This window comes from Chenopodium quinoa, unplaced genomic scaffold (assembly GCF_001683475.1).
Source record: "Chenopodium quinoa cultivar QQ74 unplaced genomic scaffold, ASM168347v1, whole genome shotgun sequence".
Taxonomy (NCBI): Eukaryota; Viridiplantae; Streptophyta; class Magnoliopsida; order Caryophyllales; family Amaranthaceae; genus Chenopodium; species Chenopodium quinoa.
In genome coordinates, this window is record NW_018744311.1 from 2,613,190 (window position 1) to 2,629,081 (window position 15,892).

The following is a 15,892-nucleotide window of genomic DNA, read 5'->3' on the forward strand; positions in this document are numbered from 1 at the left end:
TTTCTTGTATTCTTTAATTAAATTTAGTCTTCATCTTGGACCAAGATAAACTTATTTTTAAAATAAACATGCTGTATCCACACTTGTACGCGTACTCGTTTTCAACATTTTTTAATTAGCCTTTTGCGAGCATTAACTTTCATTATAATTTTTACTAAAATCTAAAGAAAATATTATCATTGTGTAAAGTATTGTTGGATTAGACTCAATGTATATTTCAAATATATTAATATCAAAGTTAAGCGTCGATAAAGTTAGATGTCCAATTATTTATTAGGGTGGGAGGAAACACAACTGTCAACACATGCTTCTATTTTTTTCTTGTATTTATAGAGCAATCCAACTGCCAAATGAGAGTATCCATCAAACCTTCTCTAGCTGAAGCAAAAGAAAGGATATAGGAAAGAATGAATCAAATGAGTGAGTTATTAATGAATACTTGTGAATATGAAGATAGGAGTACCTGTCTGAAAACCATCATCCGTCAGAAACATCATCGGAAGATAGTTTCAGGAATCAGATTGCTTACTGAATCCTGCAATACTGCCAGAACAAGCAGCATTGTAAGCGCGAGGGAGGTTAATAAGGATCAAGAAGATGTTCTTGAGCAGAAAAGTGAGCTCCCTCGCGATATACTAATGCATCAGATACTGGCTAGACTGCCTATCAAATCCTTGCTTCGATCAAAGTTGGTCTCCAAAGAATGGTACACTACTGTCTCCTCTAAAGAATTTGCTAATATTCATTTAAAAACTTGTTACTCTAGTTTATGTCCCTCTTCTCCTGTAGACTGCCTGTTTATTCAAGCAGAAAAAGATTTCTATCTTTTCTACCTTCAAGAAGGAGAAAAAGTGCTTGATTATTCCTTAGTGAAACTTGAGCCTAATTTTGAATGTAACAGCCTAAATGAGCTTCGTTTGGTAGGCTCGTGTAACGGCCTAGTATGTTTATCAGATTCTTTAGCAGGTTACATCTATGTTTGGAACCCCATTGCTTATAATTGGCAGAAGTTTTCTGACCTCTGCTTGTATTCTTATAACTACTGCATCTCTTGGGGTTTCGCCTATGTTTCCTCTATTGATGACTATAAGGTAGTGAGAATAGCAGAAAACTATGACACTCAGGAAATCAGTGTGTCAGTTTTCTCATTGCAGACCAAGGAATGGAAACAGATTCATGATCATGGGCTTGATCATCGCGTTTCTTTAGCCAAAACTAACCCTGGTGTTTTGGTGAACGACACACTCTATTGGATCATGGAGACAAGAGATTCTACTAGGAAGAATGTTGTTGTAGGTTTCAATTTGAAACTTGAGAAGTTTGATGAAATTCCCGGTCTTTTTCCTAGGAGTGCCGGTTTTCATAATCACTTTCTGTGTGTCATGGGAGGGTGCTTGTCCTTGTGCAGCTCGAACCTGCATAAGGAGTCTTATTTATCGATGATGAAGCAATCCGGTGAGGTTGTGGAATCAATTTTACTATCCTCTAACTCGAAATCGTGGTCGTACTCAAGCCTGGTGGGATTCACAGGGACTGGCAAGTCACTTGTGGTATCAAAGAGTTGGGAGCTAGCTCTGGTTGATATGAATTCATCCCCTAAGCAGTACATTCCCCTTGTAACTTTCGATGAAGCTCGGAAACCTTATATGGTGAGCTACTTTCCTAGTTTAATCCCACCATTTGTAGTTTGAAGTTTACAGAAGTGAGAAGTGTTGAAGAACAGGGGAAGTACTCTATTACACTTTTTTGTTAAGCAAAACTTAATTATGGATATTTAATCTATCTTGTATAATACGATATCTTATTTTATACGTAGTAGTTTGTAAAGTGTATTTTGTATTGCAACAAATAAAAACTGATGGTGCTATCTAGTCATCTATTACGGTTGGACCAACTATAATTTATTTTCTGTATCTGTAATAATATGGTAAAAAGAATGTATTGTAAAACAAATCCAACAACTCTTTATATTGAACACACATAGTAGATCACAACAACATACGAGTAACTTTTATCATTTGGATATGAGAGAGAGGGTCGGAGACAGGAATGAAAAATGACAAATTAAAATAATGGATACAATAGGCTTTGGAAAGGAAAATATCAAAATAGTGATGACTACAACCACGTAATAATAAATGAACAATCATCATTAAGATTTCAAAGAAAATTAAATGCTCCAACTTCATGGTTGAAAGGTGTAAACTCTATGGGAAAGTCCTAATACATTACCGTTAGACACACAAAATTACTATTCAGAGTCTTTTGTATTATTGAAATCATATATAGTACTACTGAGAATGTTCAATAGTAATGTATTGCCTCTTAGTAGTATTCTTGAAATATCATTATTTACAAAATTGACATTGTTATATATATGCTTGTGCCTAACTATGAGGCCCTAGAAAGCACTCAAACTCTACTACTTCCTCCGTTCTATTAATATTGCAACAATGGACTTTTTGCACTATTCATCACTCTTGTTTGACCATATAATATGAGTTATATGTTAAGCAAAATATAGTCAAATGACATCTTGTTGGATTCGTCTCATATAATACTTTCACAATATCAATTTTTTATAATTTTTACTCTTATACAATTATAGATATTTAGCATATAAAATGTGTTTTGGGATGCGTAATTTCCTCCTTGTTGCAATATTAACAGAACGGAGGAAGTATTAAACTTGTTTCTCAGTTACACAACAAATTTTGCAATATGAGATCCTAGAAAGCACTAACTCTACTATTAAACTTGTTTCTCAGTTACACAACAAATTTTGAAATCACGTTTTGCTTAATTCCGTTTTTTTTTTTTTTTTGTGTGTGTGTGGGGGGGGGGGGGGGGGGGGGGATGCAACCATTACTAGTTTAGTCACCGTAATTCACATTAGTTGTGAAATTTACTTCTCTCTGTTGATCATAAATTCATATTTCATTGCATAGCAAACAGTTCCAAATGTCAAACACAAAGCAAAAGCTACAGAAATTTAAATAGAGAGGTCCTAATAAAGTAGTCTTATTCTTTTGGTTGAATTGTTTTTTGAGATAGTACAAGAGTTAAGCCCACGGTTGAAACTTTTTTTATGCTGGGTCATAATGAATTAGATCCATGTGTGAATGAATGAAGAGATGCACTCTAGCCCATTAAGCATCACACGAGACTGAATCATAGAAAAAGAGCTTAAATGACATACATGAGTGTCTCACATTAATAGAAGAATAACTAGTTAAACATTTTACGGAGTAAATGGTTAGTTATAGGGCTATTACTCATATTATACTTCATATATGGTAAGGTTGGAGTGTTGGACCAATGCATGAGTGAAATGGTTCGAGGCCCTTTGGGTTCGAGAGGATCACCTTGATACATAGTACAGCAAGGGTCCGAATATGTTCTTCAAAGACCAAATTAAAAGACGTTAATGAATGAAATTAGATCATTTGTAGGAATTTTAAGACCTCAACTCGAAAACTAAAGGATAGTAACCATATAAGGTCACTAGAGAGAATTAAAGTATGATTGAATAATATCCGTACACACCCTTTGGCCATTCTCCCATGGTTAAAATTTGAAAATGGACCAAATATGCTTGACAAAGAACCACACATATGATCAAGTTTAGAATAAAAAATATATGATATATAAAATATTTTTGGAATAGTCTGGTTTATTTTCATTACATTAACCTTTAATCCTTCTTTATAATATATACGAGTAATTGCAAATTTTAATAATTTTCAATAATTAAAATTATGCAATAAAATGTGCATGATCTAAGTAAGTACTACAATTATTACGAAACGAATTGAGGTGCGAAAACCAGCCTCAATCGCTACATTTAAGTATTTAACCCCCGTCATACTCCTTCAATTCTTTGGTGGATTTGATGGCATGGACAATTGGACATACTATGGTCTATTGGAGTATTTTAATGATGCCTAGTACTGCAGTGGCGCTAGTCTATCAGTCTAACCCCTGCCCTGTGGCTGTGTAGTCACGTCTCACATCCAATTTATTTTTACTCTGACTTTGCTTTTTCAATAACCTAACTTAAGATTTTCTCATCTCAATTCAACCAAAAAGGTGCAAAGTACTCCCTCTCTTTGTTTTGAAATACTTACTTCATTTCTTATTGGGTTTTTCTATATACTAACCCTGTTAATTTCACTTTTTTACATTGTGCCCTACCATATATCACTTTTCACACTGTAACCTTAATATACATTTTGTTTCCATACGATAACCTTACCATTATTCCGCCGTTAAAAATTCCGTTAATGAGGCCCACTCTCAATTTATTAATATTTTTTTTAATCAATTTGCTTGTTGGAAAATGTTCTATCAAATGTTTTCGGGGCTATTTCGGGTCTTAAGGGTCCAAATTTAGCTCAAATTTGGCAAAAAAATAACTTAAATGTCTCGTTTTGCTTATTAAGTAATGTCTCGATTTACGTGTTCACGTTTTAATACTTTTAACGAGGCATTTACATTATTTTTGTGAAATAATGCTACAACTTGTAACTTTAGAAATCTGCGACTTTTGCTATGCTTTTGGCTTCCAAAACTCTATGCTTTGCTAGTATGCTATGAATCTTATAAACAATGAAGGGATGTAAAAATCTTTTATGCTTGTGTAAATTACTAGTGGCTCATAACCAGCAGTTCAAGTTTTCATGCTATGTCCTCTGTTATTATCACATTTTCATAAACTTTGAGCCATTAATATGTTATACTGAATGAGGAGTTGACACTTTGTGGTTGTTAGCTAGCATTATAATTTATAAATTGTCTAAAACAAATTACACTTCTCCAATTCTTCTTGGCTTCACACAAGCTTAAGCCATTATCAAAATTATTTTAAAAAAATAAATAAAATAATCAACTATTCATAAGCCACCACAATAAAATATCACCATCTTCACACAATTTTTTTTTTTCTTTTTTTTTTTAAAGATATTCAATCTGACGAATAATATATCCATCATCTTATGGCTAATTATTGAAATTTCCCTTAAAATTGAGAAACTTTTTAAATTTGGTGTGGTTAACGGTGAGTTAGTATGTAGATCTTCGAACTTAGATTTTTCTGTGTGGCTGGGGTTATTCCAGTTACTCGGTCACCCCTGCTTGAGTAATCCCTCAAGTAACTTTTGATCGAGTAACCCTCGAGTAACTCATGACCGAATTCCTCAAGGAACCTGTAATCGAGTATAGTAACCCTAGTCCGAATAACCTCTCAAGGAACCCCTGACCGAGTATTCCCTAACTGAACCGCCCAAATCATCCCTGACCAAATAAATCAAGTAATTGCTGCCACACGGTGTTATCAGCCACTAATAAAAATTTGGGTAAATCAACATACCGTAAAGTTTTCATTCTAATTTCATAAAAGATATACTCCCTCCGTGTTTTTTTAAGTGTTACACTTTGACCGACACATAGTTTTAGACAATTTAATTGACTTAAATATAATAAGAGGTAAGTGGGGTAGTTGGAGTATTAAAACATTCTAAAAGAAAGATAGTTGGGGTTAATAGTTTATTGAAAAATAATAAATGTGATAGAAAAGATATAATAATAATAAAAAAAAATTAACAGCGAGTTTGATGAGGACCATGAGAGGAAAGAGATATAATATTTTAATGTAGTTTTTTGTCAAAAAAAAAAGAAGAAATATTACACTTAAAAAAAATACGGAGGGAGTATTTAAAATGGCACCAATTTACTTGCACCAATTCATTTTCTCATTTCCTTGGAAAAAATTACACTGTCATTCAATTCACGTTGACGTAGCAATTAGGGGCACACGTAGTGTACTACGGTTAGACTTGGGTGGGAGCACAAGCAATTTGACGAAAAGAGCAATAAAGAGTTAACGCCTGTGTATTCGTCAGTTGACGGCGTTAGTATCATAACTCTCTCTACTCACGGAGTGTTACATTAGTCTGTTTCTCTTTTAGAAAACAAATTTATTACACAGACTACTCCATCAAGTAATCTCACTGTACTCTATTTAAAGAAAAGCATACTCACTCTCTCTACTCACTCTCTTCACTCTTCACTCTTGTCAACTCACAAAATGAGCTCATTCAAGGGAAAAGGGTTACAAATGGAAGACAACAACTGCAATGGCAAGATGGCTAAAGAAGATGATGTTGAAGAAGAAAGTCGGCATCTTCCAGATGAAATCATTGCTCAACACATCCTTCCTTGTCTTCCCATCAAACCCTTAATCCAATGTAAGCTACTTTCTAAACAATGGAATCTTAAAATTAATTCCGGTTATATTATCTTTAGTGACCCTTTTACCCCTCTTCATTCCCTCTTTATTCAATCTGGTAATACTTTTTACCTTTACTCTTGCACTAATCATGATAATGATGATGGTGTTGTTGATAATGTTGAAAGCAATTTGGTTAGATTAGATGTTAATTTTGAAGCTGATACTACAATTGATGAGATTATATTGGTTGGATCTGCAAATGGGTTGGTTTGTTTAGCTCAAAAATATGGAAAATATTTCTATTTGAATAACCCTAACACTAACCAATCCCACAAATACTACCCTGCTGATTCATCTTATTGAGGGGGGCGTTGCTGGGTTAATTGGGGATTTGGGTATGTATCATCTGAGGACAACTATAAAGTTGTTAGGATAATCCCATCATATTGTAATGGAGAACTTAATATTGTTCATGTTTATTCACTTAGATCCAATATGTGGTCGATGGTCGAAAGTGGTTTGGGGGAAGGTGATATGACTATAGGTCATGCACATCTAGTAAATGAGACTTTGTATTCGAGTATGTGTAGAGGCCGAACCCTTGCCTTTGATTTAGCCCGGGAGACGTTCGAGTTCTTCCCTCCTCTCTCAGTTAACCATCTATTGGGCGATGCATTATGTGTGATGGGAGGGTGCTTATCGAAATGTAGTTCAAACTCTCAAAATGATCTGATTATTGAGATTGTGAAACGTCCTCCAAGGGTGTCTTCTGTTGTTTTCTCGTGTGATTTGATGATCGAAGATCCTAAAGAACTCAAATACTGTAAACAATTGTTTGGGTTCACAAAGACTGGCAAAGTCTTTTATACTCGTGAAAAGCCTGGGATGCTGGGCTTGCTCGATCAATGCTCAAAGCGAACACTTGCAACCTTTGATGATCAGGTGTTTATCATTGAGAGTTATGTTCCTACTCAAAGTTCACCTCATCCTGCGGCTGAGTTGCCTAATGAACCACCAGAGGTACCCTCTATATGTTCTGTTTATTTGAGTTATTTTCGTATTTTCAATTGGTGGAACACTGCATAATTGCATATCCTTTTGATTTTGATTTTGATTTTGACATTGATCATCTTTGTTTTTAAATAGGGGACTTGGCCGGTATATCAGCCGGAGATACTTCCTGATTAAGATCCGGTATTCTTTTCCTTCGTGTTTTTAATTTTGAGTTTTTTTTCATCTTTTCAAGTGGTGGAACATTGAATAACTGCAGATCCTTGTGAACATCTCTATTGTCTATTGATCATCTTTATTTTGTAATAGAGGACTTGGCCGGGATGACAACTGGAGAATCTTCCTGGTCCGGACAACATTGTTATACTAGAAGATGTCCTCTAGTTTTATCAGACATGAAATTCTCTACCGATCTAGGCAAATAAAAGAAGCTCATGAGCGCGACGATGGTGACATGGATTCATTTTGATACAAGTATATGGTGCTAAGATGCAAACCTCATATTTATGCGGATGTTTTACGAAAGTAAGCTTAATTGGCAAACAATTTACCAATCTAGACGCGTGGCCAAACTATTTACGGAACTGAGCTTCTGACATAAAACGTTGCCTCGGTCAGCGTTTTACCTTTGGTTATTATTTTTTTTTATAAAATTTCGTATTATGTGAAATACAAATTTAAAAAAAAAAAATTGGAAATACTGTAAAACGCTGACTCAGTCAGCATTTTTCTTGTATCCATAACAGAGAAAAACGCTGACTAAGTCAGCGTTTTACACCTAAGCATAAAACGCTGCCTGCTGGCTGAAGGCGGCAACAGCAGCCAGTGCAGCCCCCTTCCACATCCACCAACACCACCACCCTCCTCCTCCACATCCACCGCCACCATCACCCTCCTCCTCCACATCCACCACCACCACCACCACCCTCTTCCACATCCACCATCACCCTCCTCCTCCACATCCTCCAACACCTCCACCACCCTCTTCCTCCACATCCACCACCTCCACCACCCATCCTCCTCCACATTCACCACCTCCACATCCACAATTTATTTTGAACGAAATGAGTCAAACGTGGACAAATAAGGAATTTGAAATTCAAACAAGATATAAATTCATTCAAATAATTATTCAAATAATAATGTAATGTAAGTGTTATGTACAACAAATTAGAGAAGGTCATTACAGCAAATAAATCAGATAATTCTATCCTATTCTGACTCATCAATTTGGTGTAACGGCTCTCTATCATGTATGTCCACTCTCGGCCTTTGACGACGGCTGTAGTGACGGACCGTGGTAAATGGGTTCGGGCGTACTGGCGGAGTCAGCTGGCTGGAAGATGGGTCATCAGGATGACGTTGGGGCGCAGAACTGCGAATGTCGTACTCCTCTGCGCCCGTGAATGACGAAGGATCACCCCCACAGCTACTCTGGCCAGTCTCGAACTGTGAGTGACTAGAGTGGCCGCCATGATCGTCCCGGGGGTGGACGAGATAGGCGTGACCATATCTCTGCAAGGTAGCCATGCCCATATCTCGCACCCGCTCGACCTGTGCTCTGGGCGGCTCAGGTATGCCTGGAAAGACGTCCGACAGTGCGTCAACCATCGCCGTCATATCCAACGCCTGCAGTAATTAAGGATGAGTTAGTTGAATGATATACAAATTTAAAATTGATAAAAATAAGTTAATCAAATACACTTACATATCCCCTGATCACGTCAAAGGATGGATGGTAATGTGCGGATGGCGGTGTGTAGCTGGGGTTGATGAAACGCCGTGTAACTCGCATGTACCACTCCATGTATGGATCTTATGGATCCATAACGCCGTGGATGGGGTCACCAGTGACGACGAACTCCAACCGTCGATGCCACAAGTCAATGTACTGGGCATGCTCCGTCCGCCAGTTCCTGTCGCTCTTTCCCCGACGGTCAATGCGGTGCAGCCGGGCACTAGTGTCACACTGCTGGGGACAGTCTGTCGTAGTCCAAACTGTCGCATGACTCGATCTGGTAGGTGACCCTCGACGACCTCAAAACAGATCAGGGGGACCCTAGAACGCCACTGCGTCTGATGATCTAGCAGATGTGGAGGCATGGCAGCAACTAAATCAGCTTCATACGGGTCCCATGTCATCTGCGATAACACATAAAAAGTAACATAATAAACATTAGTGCATATTAAATATGTTAAGAGTATACATAATAAATAACAATTTCATAAACAAATTAAAGATTTCACCTGATCCTCGATCAGTCGATCAAGGGCGTCTCGGTAGTACGACAGGCCCCTCGCCGCATGCGCATATGTCAGCTTGGGGACCACCCATCTGCAAGCGTACGCCTCGTCAGCGGAAGGCCGTGGTGGAGGAATGTACCGCTCATACTGCTGGTCCTGATCCTGCTGCCCCTAATGATGTATAGCAGGCCTATCTGGCCTGCCTACATGGATGTGCTCCCAAGACCAATACTGGACATCAAACACACAAAACTAGGTTAATTGTAAACTAAGTAAGAACTTTCCGAATTAAATTGTTAACAGATAGGTAGGTTACCTGAAGCAAAAATAATGGTCCGCTGATCTCACGAGAACCCCGGCGGGATGCTCTACACAGATGGAGATACAATATCGCCAGACAAGCACTGCCCCAGCTGTAGCCACGAATATGCTCCCAGTCGTGGTCTACCAGCTGCAGGTAAATGATCTATAAATGGCTGCCACTCTTGCCACCGAACAACACACCCGAGATGAGTAGAAAAAGGTACGCTCGAGCATGTCTCGCAATAGTGGCCTCATCAGCACCATCAGGCAACACACGAAAAGTGTCGCGTATCCAGCCGGTCCTCAATCCGCCGCCCCTAATATCGTCCGGTCCTGGCTGAACCCCGAGAACCTGAGCTACATAACCGGGGGGATCGGCCAACGCAGATCCAGACACCGGACTCCCATGAATGGGAAGCCGTGTGAGTATCGCCACGTCTTACAACATCACGGTCGCCTCCCCAACAGGTAGATGGAAGGAGTGCGTCTCCTGCCTCCATCTCTTCACAAGCGCTGGGTCGACCTCTCTGAACGCCATCCGATGTATACCCATGAAGCCAGCGTACTCCACGAAAGGCAGAATGCGGGGATCGATAACCCAATCGCCAAGGAACGCGACAGTGTAGTGCCTGCATGTCAGTATGCCCGCCGGATTAACCGACTGACTCCAAATGTCAACGCTACGATGTGTGTCCTGTAGTGTAAGGACAGAAGGGTCGGTGGGTCCGGGTGTCCTATCTCGGGTGTCCATGGTATCCGTTCATAAACAGTTATAATCCAACAATTAAAAAGTAAAAATTACATATAAGCGATAACAAAATACAGAATTTCAAATCTCATACTTCAATCTAAAAATCCAACTGTTACAATCATTTGAAATGTAGAAATACAATCACCGTACTATTCTACTACATCACTCTAGATAACAGAAAAAATAAAAAATTAGTGCCCGGTCGATCTAGAGGGACACGATCTCTTGTTGTGACCCTGCTGGTGACAGAGGCCGCATTTGCTCGCGGGACGGTTGGTCTCATCCATTTCATTGCGTATGCGCCTTGACTTAGGGCGACCTTGTCCTCGTACCATGCTGTTGTCCAAAATTGGTTCCTCCTCTTCGCTCTCAGCCTCATCATTTGTTTCCCGGAGCGCATCATACAGAGACAACTCGTTATTCACCATATGTTGTAGATTTTCAAGATGATTCACCAATGGTTGAGACGGTGATGTATGATCATCATGCTGCGTAGGTGAATAACTTTGGAGTTGCATGGGAGAAGATATAACTGTGTTCAATATCGAAGGCCCAGATTGGCCAAACATTGTCGTAGATGTTCCACCATATACAGGTGAAGCTATATGTGAACTCAACGACATCTGGAACCGATCGTCATGAAGCAGTCTGCTGAAGGACCCCATCCCATATTCAGTTGATGGAATGTCTTGTGAGGGCATTCAGAAGGACTCTGTGTAACCGGAAAAATAGGTAGCTTGTTGCTCTGGTCGAGTACTTTGTTGCGTACACGTAGACACTATTTCTACATATATCTCATGTGGATAACCCCTCATTAAAACAGCGCTCCTCAAAGCTTTCAAATGTCTATCGTTAGAACAAGGTAACACTTGAACCGCATTATTAGTCTCAAACCTCATTTGAATGTTAAGTTGTACATTCATTGGGTTTAAGCCAATAATGCTATGAACCTCGTTCATCAGATCGTTGAAAGTCATGTCCGGTCCAAGTGGCAATGGTTTCATATTTCCACCACTATACTGGACATTCGGTCCATCAGACACAAATTCACCCCCCCCCCATCGGCATAACAAAGCTGCGTTTTGTGCAGCCATATTCTATACAACAACCAAAAACACATCTTAATTGCATGCAATCTCCACCAATTCGTACAAAAACAACCAAGATATTCACACTATAAACATAATTAACCAACATTGTTCCAATTCACATTACAACCACAACAAAGTACACAACGAACATATTCACACTATAACAACCAACATATTCTACATAACAAAATTTTCGTAATTAAACAACAATGTAGGCTACTTTATCAAACTAAAACAACAATTTCATCAACATTATCAACAATTTCATCAACATTTTCAACAATTTTATCAAACATTTCCACAATTTCATCATAAACTTTCTTACTAAACTAACATCGATTTAGGGCTTTTATACTAGACAATTATCAAATTACAACAAACCAACTTAGAATTATCAACATAATTGTCAATTTACATCAAACTAACTTAGAATAAACAACAACATTATCAAATTAAAACAATGTAGTATATAATTATCAAACTAACCTGGGTTTTTAAATTTTAAAAACAAATAAGTGAGAAGTACTAACAATGTGATTATAAAGAAGAGGAGAGGCGCGGCGGCAGTAGGCAATAGGCGGCAGCGACGGCGGCAGGCAGCAGGCGGCGGCGGCGACGGCGACGACAGAGCTTTGAGGAAGATAGGCTATTGCGTGAGGAAGAGTGAGTTTGAGTTTTTAGTTTTGAGGAAGAGTGAGTGCGCGAAAAATATACCAGGCAAAACCCTGACTCAGTCAGCGTTTTAAGGGCTGTTACAGCCTGAGACAAAAACGCTGACTGAGGCAACGTTTTTATGTATTTCCATATTTTTTTAAAAAAAAATTTGTATTTCACTAAATAAGAAATTTAAAAAAAAATAATAACAGAGGTAAAACGCTGACCGAGGCAGCGTTTTACCTCAGAAGCTCAATTCCGTAAATAGTTTGGCCACGCGTCTATATTCGTAAATAGTTTGCTAATAGGGCTCAGTTTCGTAAAAAATCCGATTTATGCTGTCTTAGTCTATTATATATGGAAGTCTTTTCCCAGTATATTAGGCCTACATGTAACATTTTGCTAAGACATGATCCATTAGGGAACTACTATTAAGTACTAATGCTAGGACTTGTAACTTTTGAAATTTGTGACTTTTGCTTCCAAAACTCCTTGTTATGTTAGTATGCTATGAATGTGCATTACTTGTGGTTCATATCTAAGCAAGTTGCCGTGCTAATATGCTGTCTATGTAATGTGTTACGGACTTACGGTCTTACAGCTTCAAGAATGTGTTACGGACTTACGGTCTTACATGTCCTATTTTGTGACTATTTCTTCTCTTTAATTTCATCACTATATTTAAAAAACTTACACTTACACTGAAGTGACTCTAGCATTTAACTTATCAGGTATATCTCGTTATTTTTATTTACTTTAAGACAAATTATGAAATCCGAAAACTTAGCTTTCTTATGTTTAACTTAGCATATAGAAATCCACTGTAATCTCATAGAAATTACTTAAGGTAACCTAACAAATTTTGATAGTGATGGCCCTGATGGAAAAGAATTAGAGATGAGAAAATTTCTACGCGTAGTGTACTACCGCTAGAGTGTCAGACTTGGGGCACAAGCAATTTGAGTTCACAAAGAAAAAGCATTTTGAAAAAAAGACTTCAAGTTTGTGTAATTGTCACTTCATTACGCCTAGTGCATTGCAGTATTGTTATTCTCCTGGTTTATTGTTCTCTTCAGTTTAATTTCAGTTCATTTTATAATTTTCTTTTTTCATACACAATTCAGTTCAGTTCACTTCAGCCCAATTCAGTTTATCAGAAAGGCCCTTAGTCACTTCATGTTAACTCTCATAAAAAAAAAATACTTTTAAGTCTACTCCATGTCTTTTCTATCACCCATCAGAATACAAAGTATTTACTCCATATTTAGATTTAAATTATCTCCTTACTAATTTACTATTCCCCTTGTCAAAAAAAAAGTGTAATATTCCCTTCGTTTTCTTTTACTACCTCCGTTATAGGTTATGTGCAACGATTAGACATTTTTCCTCTCTGCTTTATGTCAAATCGTTGCACATACCTACGTTTTAGAAACAACCGTTATGTTAGAATTTCATATCCGATCTTTTCATGATCCTTATGACTACATACAAAAAAATGGTCACCTGTTAAACTAAAATTATACGGAGTATATACATATTACTATACAGACATCCGGCTATGATTAGTAAATTCTACTCTAGCATTGTATACATTTAGGGTTGTTGCAAAAAGAAACAACTAAATAGTATACATACATGTCAATGTTGTGAATGAAATTTTCACCACGGAGTACAATATATCAACATACGTTGGCCTGGCAGGAAATTGTTAATAAGAAATTAGAGAACTTCTCTAATTCTCCTTGGCTTCGCACAAGCTTAAGGCAATTATCAAAAAAATTTAAAATCAAATATTCATAAGCCACCACCATAAAATATCTCCATCATCCATAAATTACTTTATGACTTTCCATAGTCATGCCCTTTTTAATAATAAAAAAAAAAAGTAATTATATGGTGTGTTTAACGGTGAGTTAGCATGTAGATAACCTAACAAACTTTGCTACGAAATGGTACCTAAAGATGAAAAAATCCTAAAACTTAGCCTTTTATATTTAACTCAATACATAATAATTTCATACTCCGTGATAATGATTTAGGTCTCACTAATTTACTCTGTCGTTTCCTTCAAAAAAATATAAATAAATTTACTCCCTCATTTAATTCAACTAACTTCAGCAATTTATAGTGATGAGACAGAATAGAGATGATCAGAAAATTTAAAATTAAAAATTTTGGAAAAAAAAAAAAAAAAAACTTAACTCGTGGTATTCGTCTTTTGACGTGGTTAGTATCATAACTCTCTCTACTCCATTACACCGGCCTAGTGCAGCATTGCTAGTCTAGTCTAAGCCCCTGGCTTTATTAATTCACTTCATGTCGTAAAAGTCGGTTCCACATTTATCAAATTTACTCCATATTTTGATTTAAATGAATATTCTTTACTAATGTATTATGGAGTATTTCCTTGGTTTTCTTTTATTTGCTGTGAAAGAGTTAAGTCATTTATTAAATTTTTTGGTTACAAGGAGTTGAGGGGAAAAAAGTGTGGTGTTAGATGTTGTCAAAGTCCTAAGAGCACACTTATTCATGAATATATAAAAAATTATTCACAAAAAAAATAATAACTTCTCTCTCATATATATAAACCAAATAAATAATTTTCATTATCCTCCTCTTAAACCAAAAATAGTAGAGTATGGGGCAAACTCAGGAAAAATTAGCTAAAAAGGAAAATGGGACACGTTGCATAAGTGTAAAATAATACACCCTTCGTCCCTTATTAAGATTCCTACTTCTCTCTATTATGTTAGCAATAAATGATAGAACTAGGAATTTAATTAAGGAACGGAAAGAGTACATAATTATTGTTTGTTTTGTTTTTATAATTATTTTAGAAAGGTGTTTTTTTTTTAAGTGTAAGTTTAATTTGCCTTTAAACGGCTTATTTATTGGGTTACAAGTTGCACCAATTTCAATAACTCAAGCATACCACGAACATTTATAAAAACAAATAATGATCATATATGGTTCCAAACGGCATTATATGACCCCAAGTTATATCCCTTAGAATTTCAAGACTTTTCGACACTGGGCCCCAAAACCTACAAAATTACTAAAAAAAAGTGGATATTAGCCTTTAATTTAGGAATTTTTTGACTTTTTTTTGCTCGGAGAAAAAAAATCGCCGAAATGTTTACCATGGTCTTTAATACCTTCTGGGAGTCCAATTGGTTAGGTGGAATCATCAAATTTGGATTTAAACGGCTAATTTACCAATTTACAACTTGCACCTATTTCATTAATTCAAGTCTACCACGAACATTTATGACAACATATAATGATTATATATGGTTCCAAACGGCATTATATGACCCCGAGATGTATCCCCTAAAATCTCATTTCTTTTCGACATCGGGCCATGAAACCTTCGAAATTTCTAAAAAAGCATGGATATTTGCCTTCAATTTTGGAATTTTTTGACTTTTTTTGCAAGGAAATAAAATTGCCAAAATGTTATCTTGGTCCCTAATACCCCCGAGAGTCCAATTGGTAGGTGGAACTATCCAATTTGCCTTTAAACGACCAATTTACCGCTTTACAACTTGCACCAATTTCATTAATTCAAGTCTACCATGAACATTTATCAAAACCTAAAAATGATCATAT

The 15,892-nt window shown here is 37.0% G+C and overlaps 2 protein-coding genes across 3 annotated transcripts; both read left to right on the forward strand.

Annotated features, from left to right (window-relative positions):
* Nucleotides 1-431: 431 nt before the first annotated feature.
* Nucleotides 432-1,691, forward strand: LOC110696183 (F-box/kelch-repeat protein At3g23880-like). The gene has a single exon (XM_021873470.1). The coding sequence runs from the start codon at nt 432-434 to the stop codon at nt 1,689-1,691; it is 1,260 nt and encodes a 419-aa protein (XP_021729162.1).
* A 4,278-nt stretch (nt 1,692-5,969) lies between these two features.
* On the forward strand, nt 5,970-8,104 carry LOC110696205. 2 transcript variants are annotated; one of them, XM_021873490.1, is made up of 3 exons: nt 5,970-7,249; nt 7,376-7,423; nt 7,550-8,104. In XM_021873490.1, the coding sequence occupies exons 1-2, from the start codon at nt 6,725-6,727 to the stop codon at nt 7,415-7,417; spliced, it is 567 nt and encodes a 188-aa protein (XP_021729182.1). In that variant the 5' UTR covers nt 5,970-6,724; the 3' UTR covers nt 7,418-7,423; nt 7,550-8,104. The 2 variants fall into 2 exon arrangements, with proteins under 2 accessions (XP_021729182.1, XP_021729180.1); XM_021873488.1 differs by having other exon boundaries at nt 7,376-8,104.
* Nucleotides 8,105-15,892: the final 7,788 nt, after the last annotated feature.

Bases quoted from the DNA above. Each gene is read 5' to 3' on its own strand.
- LOC110696183 (XM_021873470.1), top strand. From the start codon at position 432: ATGAATACTTGTGAATATGAAGATAGGAGTACCTGTCTGAAAACCATC.
- LOC110696205 (XM_021873488.1), top strand. From the start codon at position 6,725: ATGTGGTCGATGGTCGAAAGTGGTTTGGGGGAAGGTGATATGACTATA. The intron at 7,250-7,375 runs GTACCCTCTATA...GTTTTTAAATAG, and splicing joins TGCCTAATGAACCACCAGAG to GGGACTTGGCCGGTATATCA.